Raw genomic sequence first — 16,916 nt, 5'->3', positions numbered from 1 at the left:
TAAGCTCCAGACAGGATCTGCAACGTAACTGTACTGCACACCGTAGCCGCAGTTGGTCTACGGTCCCTTCCGTCCAACGTTCGTCGCTGAAAGAAAGTGCGCTTCGTTTCGCGGGGCGATAACTCACGCATCGTCGCGCGCTCATACACATGGGGAACAACCGCCGTCGCCGCCACCACCATCATCATCATCATCATCGTCCTCGAATAGACAAGGGGGACGGGGGAAATGCGCCAGGATACCGGAGTAAACGCACCATCCCGTCCCGAGCGCTCGCAATTAAGGGTTAATTAAATTGAGCGGCTTCCTAGATTTCTGTAATCATCGCGGACAGTATCTACGGGGTAATCTTCAGCGCATCCTGTCTGCCTCGAGGGCCCCACGGAAGGAAGGGGCCCCGAGGTAAGGTCATGCACCCCGCTGACCTCGGACCATCGTTTCCCCTCTCTCTCTCTCTTTCTAGTTCTCTTCCCTCCTTCCCGCCGCTCCTCTCATCGCTCCTCCACATTCACTCCACCTCGTTCCTTCTCTCCTCTCGCGCCTTCAACCCTCCCCCCTCCATCATCCACGACCTCTCGCCTCTTCTGCCTCCTCCCGTTGCTGCTGTTGCCGTTCCTGCTGCTGCTGCCGCCGCTGCTGCTGCCGCTGCTGCCGCCGCTGCTGCTGCTGCTGCTGCTGCTGCCGTTCCTGCCGACGGTGCCGGCAACCCCCCTTGCCCTCGTCATTCTCTTCCTCCGCCCTTCATGCACTCTTCTTTTCTTCGGCCTCTTCTTCGTCTTCTACTACTACTTCTTCTTCTCTGCTTCTTTCGTCCTCTTCCCCTGCTCTTTTTCTGTCTCTCTTTCTTTCCCGCGAATCTTTCGTGCGAACGTATATGGCAGAGACCAGGTGAGTGTATACAGAGTTACGTGCCCCGTGCTCGCGAGCAACTCGAATTATTATCAAAGACCGGGGCATCATCGCGGATAATGGGCGGATGTCGCTGTGACAGGGCAGAAAACGCGACGTCTTTTCTGCGCTCCTCGCGTCTACGTTCCTGTGGGAAAAACTGCGCCGCGGGCAGGAGAGCCGGCGGCTCTCGTGCGAATAATCGTGCGCGAGCTTCTCTTTCATGAGGTACAATGTGGCTCACGATATTCGAGAATGTGCCTTTGGGAAGTCGTGCGCTTTCTGCGACTCACATACGAAAGAGGCCAGATCAAAATGAAGGACAGCCGTTCCGGTCTCAAGGTTCCGATAATTTGTAATAAAAGATACCGGCGAGACAATATTTCGCAATTTTACAAATGAAGCACGTCTACTTCCATTTCATGTACAGATTATATTCTTAAGACTTTGATTCAAGAGATATTTTAAGATTAGCATTAAATTGTTTTTTTTTTACGTATCCGTCTAGTAAAGCAATTTTCACGCTTGATGCGAGCACTAAAAAGCAGCCGATGCGATCAGCAGAGGCCTATCTTGAGAGCGTAACACATGATGTTACAAGGTTACTTCTAAAACGATAGCAATCTTCGAAACAACGAAACAATCTTTTATATCTGCGTTATTGATACCGATGTGTCGCTTTAATGACTTTCCTCCGCAAAGTGGTGTCTTTGATTAAAGCTGTGGTTGAAAAACTAACGAATCAATCGCACAGCCGCCGTATCTCGTTACATTTTCCACTCAGCGCGACAGAATCGCCGATCCGCGTGCGCGCCTCTCGTCGATAGCCGTGCGAGTCGACGCGTGCGGCCGATACGCGTAAAAACGCGTGATTTACCGGGTTTACGATCGCGGCGCGAGCACGCTCCGGGGCAGACAGACGGCCGCGCCGGCCACGATGGACGGCCACGTCTCGGACGGAAGTGGTTGTACACCTGGGCAGGTCGAGAGAGCCGATGACCAGCGAGAGAGAGAGCGCGCTCCTCTCCTCCTCGTGCGCGCGGCGGAACAAGGTCAGATGTTATCGCGCCGCGGTGCGAGTAGCCAGCAAGTTCAAGAGCGGAGGAACGTGGAATCACGGGCGGGGATAAGGCGTGGGAACCTTTCCGGCCTTTCCACGGGCTGCAATTAAAAGTTCCCGCCGCGGCGAAGCGCGCCGAAAGCCACGTTTCGAAATGTGACGCCTTCGGATGTAGGCATTTGCCAAAATACAGCGCGCGTGTGTTCGGGACCCCTGAGCTAATTTGGGGGACTTAGTCGCGGAGACCAAATAATTATATATATGTAATGAACGAGAGTGATTGACCGCGCGCTTGTTGAGCTAATACCATGCGCATAATAAATTACAACGCGATAACGCATTAATTATATCGCCGTCGAAAGTTTCTCCGCATCAGACTTGAAAGCGCAACATCTCGTGATTATCGCACGGAAATAAGCGACGTATAATTCTAGATGTGTAAGTTGTGTTGCGTATTATTACGCGTAATATATATAATTTCAAAAATTCCGCAGCTCAATCGAGGTAATGCATGATATCAAGAATCAGAGAAGGGAGCTCGATTTGCGGACCGTGTGACGGAGAGTTTAACGGGTGATCACAGCGAGTCGCGAACGTTATCATCAGATCGATATTTTGTCGGCGACGTTTCTCCGAATATTGCAGTTATACAAGTGCCGTGGCTTCCAAATCGATAGTCGTAAAAGGCTTTGCTTCTTGATTAAACTGTGAGGTCAAATCGAATTTAATATAAAAGTCGTCTCTTTGCAACATTACGAATCACTTTCAATCGAATTGTGAAATGCGCGATTTCTCAGAGAACAACACGACGTGCAAATAGAAATATTTTCGTCATCGTGCACTTTGACACGTACGTATATTCGATTCTAAACATTTGTTCGAGATTTATTCCATGTATCGGAGAAACATCATCTCGCCACCATTTTTCGTCCTTTTATTGCAAAAGACGCGCGACAGAAGAAACTATCCTAGGGAAAAATATCACAAGCACCTGATTTTCTATGTTTAACATTTTTATTTAATTATCCAGGTTCAAACCCTGGCTGAGGTAAGTTTTTCGCGATAAATTAAAAAAATTAAAATCATTTAGACACTAACATCCTGTCTTGGTTCGTATATCCTTTATTACTTCGTATTTGTGATTTCACGTCAGAGCCTTATGAATTGCATTTGTTTGTTTCATTATATTTTATTTAATCTTACAATGACATTTTAATTTTGAACGAAAACATGAATTTATGTTATTGAAATGTAAAACAAATATTATAAGTAAATGACGTAACAGCATTATTAAAGATATTTTGTCAAAATTTCGATGCAATTTCTCTAAAAAAAAACCTGGCGCTTGTAATCTTTTTCTCCGTGGACTTCGAACCGTTAAGGCATTTCGGCGACCCCGATGTAATCACCAGTGGAGATCGATCGCTAATAAAATTCGTAAAAAGGGTTCAGTACAGTGCATACCTTCCCGGCGCATGCCCATCTTCAGGCACTTTTTCAAGCGGCAAAACTGGCACTGGTTTCTATGATGTTGGTCGATCGGACAATTTCTAGTCCCTCGACACGAGTACGTTAGATTCCGCCTGACACTCCTCTTGAAGAAACTCTTGCACCCTGAAAAGAAAGCGAAGAATACCTTGTAGTGAAATTCAGTTTTGATCGTACAATTAAACATCCTAAATCTATTAAAAAAATATTAGCACCAGTCTTCACCGTGGAATATATTTTTTAGTACAATTTAAATGCGATTATCTATCATATTGTCACTTTGGAATGTCCTCGTTGTAAAAAATCTATTTCCTACTGCAATTTTTCTCTGTGGCCAATTTAAATTTCCAGACGTCAGTCGTACTTTCTCCATTAATGTCACGTACGATTAGACTGGCCTCGCGAGACCAATCTTCTTCGCATAAAAACATTAGCCACTTTTCGCCGACAGCAGAAATATGTTTCTCCATGTCCGCGTTAATTCGCGCGTTACAATGCACGCGTGTAATAACGAGAGACAGCACGATCGGCACTCGATAAAGCATAAGCGATTAGCTACCACGTGCTGAAATCAAGATCCATCTGAGTATGCGGACGGTTACGCAGATTCTTATTGATAGAGCGTGTACGAGCAACCATAAACGTGACGGGACTAATGCTCGTGGAACGGCACGGTAAGTTTCTCTTGTTTATTGGATACATCTCGCGGCGCACGTACGTACCACGTAAACGTGCACGTGTGGAACGACAAGATTGCGTAGCGTGATCTGGCGAACGGCGGTGGGGAACAGAAACGCGGATGGGGTACGGGCAGGCTCGGACCGATGATACGTGATTACGCAAATTTTGTAACATGCACGTTGCAACGAGACCGATGCACCTTGAGGTCAACGTAGGGAGCGCGGATACTAAGTTACGGCGGATGCACGATCTGGCACAATGGCGGCCGCACACGCGCGCGACGCTCGATATCGCGGCTGCCTCCTTATGGGAATGAGGAGTCAGTCGAGTCGAAAGTGCCGACGGACTTGATCACGAAAATCCTATTAGTAACCGTCCCGCTGAGATCGAGCACTCCACGCTCGCTCTCTCTCTCTCCCTCTCTTTCTTTCTCCTTTTCGCCACGTTATCCCGCGGTACAGGCGAACCGCCAGTTTTCCCCGCGTTACTCCGGATTTATATCCGGATATCGCTCCGGAGTTGAAGCGATCGATGATCCGGATATTGGAAAAAAAGTTCGCTACCGTAGCTAATCATGGTTTGCTGAAAATATCTTGCTGCCATCCCGAGTCGAAATTTCGGCCCTATGTTGAACCTTTAGTTCTATTATATAGTTGGACCTGAGACAGTAAAAGAGGTCGAACAGCAAGTACAAAATTTACTCCTACTTTAAAACTGACAGTGTCGGAAATTTCTACTTTTGCCAATTTAGCATTCAAATAGGTCCTTTTAAGTAGGAGCTAAAGTAAATTTTTAGAATTAAAGATTCAAGAAAGGAGTAAAAAAATATAATGTTATCAAAGTAGGTTATTGCTGACCTACGTAGGTGTAAAGTATTCTCAAAAGTGTCTAAATAGTATCAAAATTTCGACTCGGGAAAATTATAAATTTCTAAAGCACAGCAAACGGTTTGCCGTCGCACCTAATGCAATAGCCATAGTAGCAAAATATTTAACTATCACAACGAAATATTAGCTGTCCATATTTTACAATGGAAATTTAATTACCACATGCAGTTTTTAACTACGGCAGCTACATTTCCTTTTCCGCGGAGAACTTCATGCGTAGATTTAGCAAAGTCTCGTCTAACTATTACCATTAGGAAAGAATTGATTTGAAATCTATCTCTCAGATTAAATAGTTTAACGCCGTTTATGCACGGAAAGAATTTTCTTCTAAAATTTACCCTGAAAATCATGTAATCGTGGGACAACACGGCATGTTGAAGGCGTTTATAAGAGTTTTTTGTAAAGTCGTAATGCCGATTAGATGTCAGCCAGGCATTAAGACGATTTCAATCTGTATCCGTTTCTTTGAGAATTTCTGGGGTAGAACTGGTTCTGTCTAAAAGCACTGTAAAGCTTATGTATAAATGGAATGATTTTGATTATTTAACGATCGATTCTTTTCGAGCGTAAGATGAAATTTCGCTTTTTCCTTTACTCAAGCATCTACAATATAATCATTCAAACTCTTTCCGCCGCATCATCTTTTCACTCGTGGAAAACTGCAAACAGCAAAGGCGAACGCACCGTATATAATAATAATCGTAGCAAGCCGACAGGTCGGCCGTTCTTTGATTGGCGCGTGAATGGCCGTGCACGCGGCTTCCTAATGAGCGGTTAGTTAATTGCTGGTGGTAATGGAGCGGCAGGAGAGAAAGGAGTCCGATAAAGAGCCACTGCCACGGGGTGACGACGCGGTGCGACACAATTCAATTTAATAAACAGCGAGGCGAGCAATAATTCCGCGTCGTAAAAGCACGTGGGACACGCACGTGAGCAAGTACAGCGCCGGCCAGTACGCGCGCGCGCGTGGTACCGAGGGTTAAAAGGTGATAGGGGCCACGCGGTTGATTGTAATTAAAACAGACCTCGCCGGATAGAATGCGCGCGCGCGCGCACCTGCGTGCGAGCACCGGCGGAACGAAATCGAAGGTATCTCTGTAGGAAGTGTTTATACTAATAGATTTATTCTAACAAAGATGCAACGATAAAAACAGGTTTCAAGGCTTGATAGGTATCTTTGGGAAGGAAGAGAGTATTATGAAGCGTTTCTGTGAGTTTGTTTTAAAAAGTTGATTCTTTAGGAATCGAAACTGTAGGATAATGTAAACAGATGGAACTGCGTTATGTATATAATAATTTTGTGATTATTTTATAGGAATATTTTATTTCGTTTTAATAAATTGCGATGCTATAATAATTGCGAATTATTGATGCAATTTGTGTGTAATTTTCGAACGGTTTATTTGCTTTATAGTAGTTTGTGTATAAGTTTCAATTCCAATCAAAATTACTGAAGTATTTACGTCAAGTATTCTTGAGATTCGCTTCATGGTAAAAAGTATTATAAATAAATGTTCATGCGGTAGGCAATTATTAGACAGATAATATTTTATCAAAATGTATTGCGGCGGAAAACATTTTGACGTTTACTCTCGTTAATTCAAATTATAATTCGAATAATTTTCTTAAAAATGCTGATAAGGTGTAGAATTATTAGATGATGATGTTTCTTTGTCGCGAATTCACGGAAAATTATTTCAACGAGCGACGATGGAATCCGCGCTTGTAGGAACTGCGACGACGCAAAGGATAGTTCGTAAGGATTAGATATACGTACATCTCGCCAGAGGATCGAGCTTATTATAGATGTAGCGAAGTCGACCATCACGATCGATGGCGCGGCGTGTATACGTATAGATAAATAGTTAGCGCGGCTAAGTCGGCAATTTATATCGTAACAGAACGCCCGCTGCGCACGAACTTTCGAATCGAGATAAAGAGGTGGTCTTGCTTGCCGCGCGGTCTGTAAGTCATTCGCGGGCTTACTAATACTCTCGTTCTCTCGTGCGAATCCGCGGAGGCATCCGTCTCGTCGTCGAGATAGAGGACGCGATATCGGTAACGCAAACAATCGCGTGAGTAAAGTGTGAGTCGCCGCCGTGATCTGGGAATGAACCGTCGTCTTTCGGCGCATGATGTTGGAACAAAGTGATCTTTATTAAGTGAGGAATAGAAAAGATTAAGAGATTTTTTTAAATATAAATACTCGATGCTATTTTAATGCTGTTTTAATAATAAATTGAGAAAAGTATCAATAGAAATCAAGGTAAGTATAGATTCAAGATCGTACTAATTAAGTTTGTAAAGCTCTGTAATTGTACAAAGTACAAAAAGTACTTTTCGCTAGACAAAGTTGATATACCATGAGGAAAATGACGATTTTTATGAAGATTCAAGTTGTTATCACGACTCCGAAACTAAAGTTCGACTCCGGCTCCTCCATTTTCATCTTCGACGCTAAATGAGAAAATAAGCTCGCTAAAGAGAGATCAAAGGCGATTCGGGCTCGCGCTAAATCTACGAGTCCTTCTCATCTTTAAAGCTTAAGCTCCTTGGAGCTCGTCGTCGTTGTCGTTGCCGACGTCGATGTCGTCGGTACTGGCAAAAAAAAAACGAAGAACGGGCGAAGGGAGAAAAAAGAAGATGGAAAAAGAGCCGGGTCGCCATAACTACAAATTGCATCGTTACACGCAAATTACGCGATTATTCTGTGCGAGCCAACCACCGGCGACCACGCAGTATATATATATGTGAGCTCTGTAGTAGCGAGAGAGCATAGAGAGAGAGACTGAGAGAGGGAGAGCGCAAGAAACACCGAGCGAACATGACGAAGATGAGAGGAGCGTAAGAAAGGGAGAGAAAGAGAGAAAGCTCGCGCCCGCAGCGCACAACTACCGTTTATACTTTCAGATTGTAGCTTGCGAGCTCGCCGCGAGCTCAAATTGCTCGCGTCATTGAATTTTCATTGCTCGGGCTGGTCCTCCGTGGCGCGGCGCGTACCGAGTGCCGACTCCCGGCAGGACAAACCCTCGCGATCGTTGATACGGAGAGAACCGGCGGATAATGCCTTCGCTCTTAATCCTTTCAGACAGAACGATGTCGTACGGCATCGCTCTCAACGGCGGGGCGAAATACTTGGATATCGAAGATATACACATTGCCTTTAAGAGAGAACCGTTGTTTAAGGAGTTACTTGAAGTTTAAATTTAATGACGTCCCGCAATAAAACTAATTGTACTATTCCGCGGACTGTATTCTACGGTATTCTACGGTATTCTATGGTATTCCCGGTATTCTATACAACGAAGTGCTATAGACAGTAAATTATGCATGCTCATTATTGCGGCATATGTTGTGTGATATCGCTGAGCGTTATCGCCGAGCATCGCAAAATAATATAGGAAAATCTCCCCCATTACGTAACAGGCTCCTAATACGAGATAGTGGGGTTTCTGCTAAATTAATAGGCATCATCTGTTGGTCCCGCCATGAATTTATTGCCCTTGGAGTGAGATCTGTTTAGTCGAAAATTGATTGTTAGATCGTGTAATCGTTGCGGGAAAATATTTGCGATTGAATTTGGACCTTGGAAACCTACTATCGCACATTGAAATCCTATCTCATAAAAGAGGACTTTTCTCTACTGTCAAAGATTTCCTATTGCAATAATTTCTTTACCTTCTTCAATCGTGATTTAGTTCTAATCGATTCTCAATAGCTGCAATATTTTCTCTCTTGAAGAGATTTTCGTATCGAAAGTGAATGAGGGCCGCAGAACGAGCCAAGATTAAGTCACTGAAATATTCCATCGATCCTCTTAATTAAGGTCCCGTTTGTGACGAAAGAGTGAGCACGGCTTATTTACGGTTTATTAACATTACGTAGACAGCGCTTCGCTATTGCTTTCCACAGCAAAAAAGATGCCGCTTGGAGGGTCTTGGAGGACAGATCGACTTATTGCCGCGCCTGATGAGAAGTTGATTTAGTTTTAATAGGTCGTGTTGCCAGTCGGCACGGTAATTACGTCGCAGAACCGACGCGATGTCATACTCGTTGACGCGTGAACCTGTGGCGATTGATCGATTCACACTTCGCCGTGTCGCGCGGCATTATCCTCGATGTGCGTGAAGAACAGGGAAAAGTTAGCAAAATTAAAACTCAGAGAGTGGAGAAAATTGCGCGAAAACTTGGGTGGAAGTGAAGCAACAAATCGTTTAGTTGACAATAATAATATATCATGCGAGCACAACTATTATATTTATACTTATAAGAAAAATAACAATTAGCAAAACAAAATTATCTTCTTTCGTGCAATCACGGTTTAATTATTTTTCCATTATTTACCTTGCATAATTTCTTAATAACTGCCTTTTTGTAAAGTTTAATCACATAACGATATTCTCTTGAGAGAGATTCAAAACAAGTTAATTTTTAACTGTTATAAATAGTGAACTCGATAAGTATTACTCATGAGCAGGTTAATCTAGTCAAGACTAGAGTAAGAATCCATTAAAAAAAAAAGATAAAATATGCTAGACAACTCGACATTGCATCTCAATAAGAAGCAAGCGACTCATATGAGAAGATCGCGAGAAAATAACTATGCTCGCGAAGAGACGAGTAAAAAGGATCCAGGAATGTGCGCGAGAGTCGGAAAAGGGAATCTGAGAATGGAATGTAGTGAAACACGCGTAGCGAGAGAGTGATGAGGAAATATTAACTCTCCTCGAGTTCCTTTTTAATATCTCTGTAAACAAATGCCGATATTTATTTTAGCTTATTGTAACGTGTGCAATATCCGAAGTCTGAAATCCCAATTTCCCGTTTGACAAAACCAAAGTTTATGAGGTTTGCTTTGAAGCTAGCAATATATCTTTCACCGAAAACAACCGATTGCATCGAAACTTATAGAAATCGTTCAATAAAATTAATATATCAATTTCGTTTTGATTTGACAAAATTTCAAGTTTAAGCAGTGCAATATTGTTTATATCTCGTATAAATTAAAATACAGGATATGTTATACACAGAGGAGTATTCAAATACATAAAATTTTGTCAAGTTTAGCAAACTAGCAATTTCCGAAAAAGATGTCTATCTTCCTAATCATAGTCGTACAAAGTAAGCATTATAATTGTGGCAACAAACCACAGGTGTTCCGTGCACGTTTTCCTTGCAACAAGCGTTTCCGCTTGTCATTATGGGTACACAATTGCTTAGTAATCCCGAAGACGTCGCGCGATTCAACGTTTCGGAGGATCATCGTTAACGGTCTCCTAAGCGGTTTAATTAAGGATTCGTCGTTCGCGCGTGATGAGTCACACGAAAATTTGCCATTTTTCCTGAAAAATTGCAAGGCACGATTAACGTAGAGTCATTGGTGATGAGACACGAGTCGAACGGACCGTGATACGCGATTATGCCCGAGAGAATTGACTGATCGTGACTCATGATTACACTGTCGCGATACCATGACATTGCAAAATGCTTTGGCGTTCGTGGACTTTGAACATTGGGGATGTGATAAGTTTCAAATTGCTGATGAAGAGAACAAGAATCTAAATTTGTTACAAGAAGTCAAGTACTGTATTCTTTATTTTGTACCGCATTCTAATAACAGAAATACTCTCTTACCACCTAACGTTGTGTTATAACATTACGTTTAAATCTTTAATATTAAAATTTTTAGTTTGCAGAATTAAATTCTTAAAAATTTTTAATAAGAGCAGTAACATATTTTGGCGTACTTAAACAATACCTAACATCTTAAAAATAAAAAGATAAAAAATTACTGTAAATAAGAAAATCTCTTAAAAATAAATTGCACTAGAAGATGTGGAATATATGCAAGTATTTGAGAACATAAATATATATTTCGAGATATTTGTCTACTGATCATTATATGGTATTTATTTTTTTTTACTAACGTGTTCTGTTTTGTCTCAGTCTATCGGTTCTCACGACATTGCATAACTTCATATTCATATACTTGCTGTCTCAAAAACATACGGAAATGAATCGTTATTAAGTGTATTTCATTGCCGCATACCATAGCAAAAATAATAACAAGTTTTCGCGTTTCGCAATTCTTCAATTACACGTACTTGATTAATTAAAGTGCAGAAACTGTTTTAAATGACATACCAATCATGCGATATGATTCCAGGTGTAAAAGAGGTAAATTGCACCGTATCAATCCAATTTTGCATAAGATAATAATCGAACGTGTCACATGTCGTCATCGTCCATCGCTTTTTGCACGGGATGAAGCGCTAATCGCGCTGATATCGTCGACGAAAGCGTAGCGGAATCGATCGCGAGCGATCGTCGTTGGCGATGCTCGCGACGAGACGTGAGTCACGACGTTCAGAACGAGCGACTTTGTGGCGAATAATGACGGTAATTATAATAATAAGACCGACAAGATATGCAAGCGGTGGTATTAAGGCCAAGGGATAACGATAGCGGACCACGCTCTTCTACATTATAACTGCTGCATCACGAGCTTCCCTTCATTACGATCTCGTTTCGCATGCTACGTTCTTAATTATTTGTCCTTGGGAGGTAGAAGGCGATAGAGTGAATTAGCAAACGTTTCCGGTTTCTTGTGCTAGAGACGTATGTATTAGGAAAGCATTGCTATGCGCGTGAGAAACGATAATAAATTTTTGCTATTCCGAAAATATGTAATACGTATTGAAAATAATAAATACATTTCTCCTGTCAAAATAATAACATTTTTCCGGAAGAAGGAATATCACACTACCTGCATTACAATTTTTCATTATTGTATTATATATTATTTCATTATTATATTATTAATATATTAATAAATTAAAACGTCGAATGTATTGGACATTTCGTTTAGCGCAAAATTTATAATACCTCTTGCTTCATTATATTAGTTATAAATAAAATATTAACCACGTCAAATTTTAATAGTATTAAAATGTGCACTCTATCCAAAGATACGTGTCTACAAAACGAGTGTACAACGAAATCAAATCTCTAATTACGACAAGAAAATAATGACTTTATTAAATATGGCACACTTGTGTTTTAATCATTTACTCCCTAAATATATCGTTTGCCGCTAATTCTTCGGATCTTTCGCGATGCCAGTTTTTTTACAGTGAGTTTTAACAGTGAGAGCGGATTGAAAGAAGGTACTGTGTAGGAAGAGAATTCGCGCGCGATTCGGTCAGTAACGTTTCGACTCGGTCGCGTAAAATTAACGACATTGTTATAATTAATTAGCCCGGCCAGACCGACGGCGGAGCGGCGGCTAGATAGCGGCGGTGTGCGAGAGCGCGGGGTTCGTTAGCAGGATAATTGGTCACAGAGGATGCGTCCAGGTAAGTCGCGCCTTGGTAATTCTATGCCCGGCGCGTATATACACACGTACAGGCGCAGTGCCGTGTCCGACGTCTTGGCGATGTAAGACCTTGCCGCCGGTGCATGCTCTTAGGAACAACCAGAGCCTACCCAAGACACGGCACATTGCATCGTTCGAGTAGAAGGAAACATAACTTACATCAACCGTTTTATTTCTCGCCCCCTCCCTCTCTAGTCTCTTTTCTCCTTAGAAATTTACTTAAAAAATTATTTACATTTTCTTTCTCATTTCTGAACAATCATTTCTGAACATCACTTCTGAACAAGTAGACCATAAGCGGCACACGTATTAGTAAAGTTTCTTTCGTCTTCGGGATTTTTAAATAACTGAATCATTCTATTTTCGTGTACTTCGCACCCTTTTTTAAGTGTACCTTTATTCGCTTTCACTTTCACATTTTGCTTAATCGCATTTCCTGAGGTCGCCTCTACTGACAAAGATTGCCAGCTAAGGAAATCTCCCGGTTTGATGTTCCGCAGATAAGATCTTCGTTTGCTAGATAGCGCGACGTGGATATAGTTATAAATTTTATTCGTTGGAAGGAGCCACGAATATCCTCGTGCATCCTCCTCCCCCCCCCCCGCCCCGTGAATTGCCGCTTTTACCTATGCCCTCGATCCTCGAGATTGCAATGATCGCGAAATACATGTCGAGATCCTCTTCTGGAGAGAGATGAAACGTTGTTCGACGATATCGAGCAGCGCGCGTAGTTACCGATTAGAAAGTCCGACTCTTGTGGATACGCTGTCCGTGTAAGATAGTGTTTAGCGAGCGTCTTAGCGAGATCAAACGGCACGTCGCGCCGTGAATCGCCGTGATTCAGGCTCGCCTTGTGTTCCAGAACGTTACCTCGATCGCATAGCGAATATCATATACTCTACTTTCGTATCATACGCAACGCCTTCGAGGTAATCGCATCGCGCGACGTGCTCTTATTCACATCTGGACGGTTGTAAAATATCCAGATACAACTAGACATCAAAATACGCCTAAATATTCACCGATATAATCTTATATGCCTGGACAATCATTGGTAAGTATTGTCTAATAAGTGTACAAATGAAGACTTCTAGAAAATGAATAGGCGGATTGTGAATTTATAACTTATGGTGTTAAAACGTTGAGAGAGAAAATCTAAAAAGTCCAAAAACGATAAATTATTGCTCCTCTTCTCATTTCTCTTTATGGATTTGAATATTCCTTTAGGTTGCAACTTAATTGAATATTTAACAACATAGAATGCATTGCAATGTCTGATCAATTTACGAAAAATTTCTGTCACCTGCTCCACTGTTATTTTGAATACAGAAATATCAGAGAATGCATAAAAATTGTTCGAATTTCTTTATCTGTACAACGAAATCTTTTATCTCTTGAGCAACTGCGGTCTTTCTTTTTGATGTTGTATCTTTGATAATATCTGGTATCAGAGAGAGAGAGAGAGCTCGCATCATGATTTGTCGTGATCACGTCAATCGAAACGCCGAAGGCCCGTCACGAAGACGATCGCTGGTTCATTTTCGCGAAACACTCATACTCGCGGCGGAAACGTACGCCCCAGGTGGAAACGAGATTAATAAAGATTAGCAAAGTCGGAATAATATAGTATGATCTCGTTAGAACGATTAGCCCGCGGGTCGCTCCGGCTTCTTCCTTCCGCGCGTCGTCCCAAGCGTAAGTCCGTAAGTAAGCGTAAGACTCGCTTAAGGCACAAGGGAGCGAGAGACCACGAAGAAGAGAGGAAGCCCCTTGCGGTTGTACCTCAAACCGCCCCACCGGAATCAAATTTCCACCCCGAGGAGAACAGCGAAACTTTTCGGTGTATTTATAAATGGCGAACTCGACGAAGCGAAGAGAAGAGAAGGTTTATAATATACTCTGAGATAGCCCATTACGTACGTATCAAAATAGAACTAGTATAACACGTTACTGGCCTTAAAAATGAAAAGGAATTTGCATAATTTTCACGTGATTTCCTAGCTGGGGCTCATTGTGTAAAAATCTTGGGATATATTTTCCGTCAAAGAATTTCTCGAGAATGTTAAATACACTGATATTTTACGTAAGAAATGAAGCGTGGGAATGCAAGAGTTAACTCTTTCAGATATAAAACCCAGGGAAAACAACTTTCACTTGTAATAAAATTCACAAAAACAAATTTATTAATTATTAATATTAATTAAATAAATTCGTAAAAGCGGGCGGAAGTGTTCCATTGTGCGGAGCGTGTATACGTGGACACAGAGCTAGGATAAAGTAACTTGAACTTTTTCGATACATTTCGGACTGCACTTGTTTGCCTGACTATTCGTAACATCGTGAAACACATCGAGCCAGATTTCCATGAGACGATTATTCTTAATCGTTTCTGGAAATGCGTCCTCGCCCATTCCGTTCCCCGTTCGTTACATTCGCCATTGTTCGCGTAATTATGCCGAAACAGTTTGGCTTTATAATTTGCTAGTGCGCACAGGGGGTGGAAAAGGGTTCGCCTAAGTAAAGTAAAAGGATAAAAAGCCGTGGCACACACATACAATACGCGTCCTTTGCGATCGTTGCGTTCTCAAAGGTGTAACGTGACTCGTACAGAATGGACGTCACTCCACGACAAATAGTATCTCTGTCTTAAAGACCAGTTTACCCGTGCCGCGCGTAATTACTATAATCAGAATCGCATGGACATTCTTAAGTAATGTTTGCGTCGGCCACGTACGTCCACATGGAATTCGCTCGTCGTGTAACGACATATTATATGAAATGCGAATGGTCCCACGGAAGCATTTCTGGAATTTGATTACATTATCGTTGATTGTTAATAGTAAATTTTGCATTAATTCTACATTTCGGCTCTACGCACGCGATTAAATCGTCTGAGATACAACATGCTTCGACGACAAAATAACAATAAGTTATTTTATTGTTAGCAAATTCTAAATTTGTTTCCTCCGCCTTTTAATAAAATCAGATATAGAATTTTGTAACGTAATTGCAAACATAAATATATCGCGCGTGTTAAGTTTACATTGAAGACTACGCAGAATTGTAATCCTGCAACGAAGAGTTTATTTAGTTAAAAAACTATTGGATTAATAATCCGGAAGCACAATTGTCACGATACAATCGTTCGCTTAACTGCAATTCCTACCGTAGCTGAATCACGATTTCATTCACAGTGACAGTCCCTCCGTGCAGTTCTTCGAGAACAAATGAAAATGTAATCGGCTATATCCTCTGGGAAACGGCATCGAATACTCTCGTCGTTCTTGCGGAGTGCAAGGACGAGTGTTCAAGGCCGCGAACGTAGTCCGCCGCGGCTGAAGAACGCTCAATCGCATCCACCGAAAATGTGTTACAAAAACATAGAGACACCACAGGTGTGCCGAAAGTCGATGTTCTCGAAAATAAGGGGGTGGTTTCGTGGCAGAGATAATAACAGGGTGCAGCGCGGGCAGCGTGTGAAACAATGCCTCGCCGTGTTGTGGAAGAATACCGCATGGATTGGACCCGGACAGATCCTGAACTCATTCATTAGTTTTCACAACTCGCTTATCGATTTATCAACGTTATTTACGATTTTAATTTCATGTAATTAAAAATTTCATCCCACACTCACAGAAAAAATTTCCGGATCCAATGCTATTACACTTCAATGTATCGCAAAATAGAATTGATATAGCGCCAATCATATTTATTATAGAGAAAGAAATATTTTAATCTTAAATGAAAAATTCTAAAATCTAGAATAAAATGATAGTATGTCTCGTCTTTTGTCGAATACCGTGGTGCCAACTTCGTGCGTTGTAAGATGGAGGGAAAATTTATTCTAAACACACGAATATATAAACTTACATGTATACAAGTTACTCTTGTCGCAATATAGTAAGTCAATCTTTTCTAATTCGACAGAGGAGAATAAGAATTAGTGATTTTATTTTCATATTGTCTTATTTTTATACTAAATAACGTTATGAGAAATATAAATGCGTCAAGAATATTTGTTGTCTCGATAACGGAAATCCTTTCTGAAGGTGTGCATAGACGAAATTGAAGATGCTGATAATATGACTCACAATCGGTGTTATACGTGAAATTATAAATCGTGTACGTACCCTGTTTGTAAAAAAAAATACGCACTTTCATTAACATTATTATTTTATATAAAATTGCGTAAGATTGTCAAGTTTTAAAATATAATTAAAAAGTCATCAACCGCATAACAGTAAAACCATGTAAAAAAGATATTGCGAGAGGACACAAGTAAGTACATTAAAATTACGAAACGAATATGTGCATGAAATGTTAAGTAACATGGTTTAAAAATGCTTTGCATCAAGGATCGAAAAAATACGCACTTTCATTAATGATATTATTTTATATAGAATTGCATAAGATTGCCAAGTTTAAAAAAAAATTATTAAAAAGTCATCAACCGCATAACAGTAAAATCATGTAAAAAAAAAGATATCGCAAGAGGACACAAGCAAGTACATTAAAATTACGAAACGAATATGTACAT

General features: G+C 41.4%; 2 protein-coding genes across 3 annotated transcripts in view; both read right to left on the bottom strand.

The window, feature by feature from the left end:
- The window catches only part of LOC105565373 (steroid receptor seven-up, isoforms B/C), a 125,171-nt gene that overhangs the window by 97,846 nt on the left and 10,409 nt on the right, over nucleotides 1-16,916 (bottom strand). The window contains exon 2 of one of the 2 annotated variants that reach the window (XM_012018504.1): nucleotides 3,404-3,562. In XM_012018504.1, coding sequence (XP_011873894.1) covers nucleotides 3,404-3,562 — 159 coding nt within the window. The remainder of the gene's footprint in view (nucleotides 1-3,403; nucleotides 3,563-16,916) is intronic. The other variant, XM_012018505.1, reaches the window with a different exon arrangement.
- Nucleotides 10,115-11,269, bottom strand: LOC105565372. The gene is made up of 2 exons (XM_012018503.1): nucleotides 11,149-11,269; nucleotides 10,115-10,346 (listed from the first exon to the last, which is right to left on the bottom strand). The coding sequence occupies exons 1-2, from the start codon at nucleotides 11,244-11,246 to the stop codon at nucleotides 10,133-10,135; spliced, it is 312 nt and encodes a 103-aa protein (XP_011873893.1). The 5' UTR covers nucleotides 11,247-11,269; the 3' UTR covers nucleotides 10,115-10,132.

This window comes from Vollenhovia emeryi, unplaced genomic scaffold (assembly GCF_000949405.1).
Source record: "Vollenhovia emeryi isolate VEMERY1.0 unplaced genomic scaffold, V.emery_V1.0 DF939153.1, whole genome shotgun sequence".
In the NCBI taxonomy this organism is placed as follows: Eukaryota; Metazoa; Arthropoda; class Insecta; order Hymenoptera; family Formicidae; genus Vollenhovia; species Vollenhovia emeryi.
This window is presented reverse-complemented; position numbering and strand designations above follow the sequence as displayed.

What these genes read in the sequence shown, in the direction of transcription:
- LOC105565372 (XM_012018503.1), bottom strand. Translation starts at nt 11,246, where the DNA reads ATGACGACATGTGACACGTTCGATTATTATCTTATGCAAAATTGGATT. An exon ending in GGAATCATATCGCATGATTG is followed by an intron (nt 10,347 to 11,148) that starts GTATGTCATTTA and finishes GCAATTTTTCAG; the next exon opens with GAAAAATGGCAAATTTTCGT.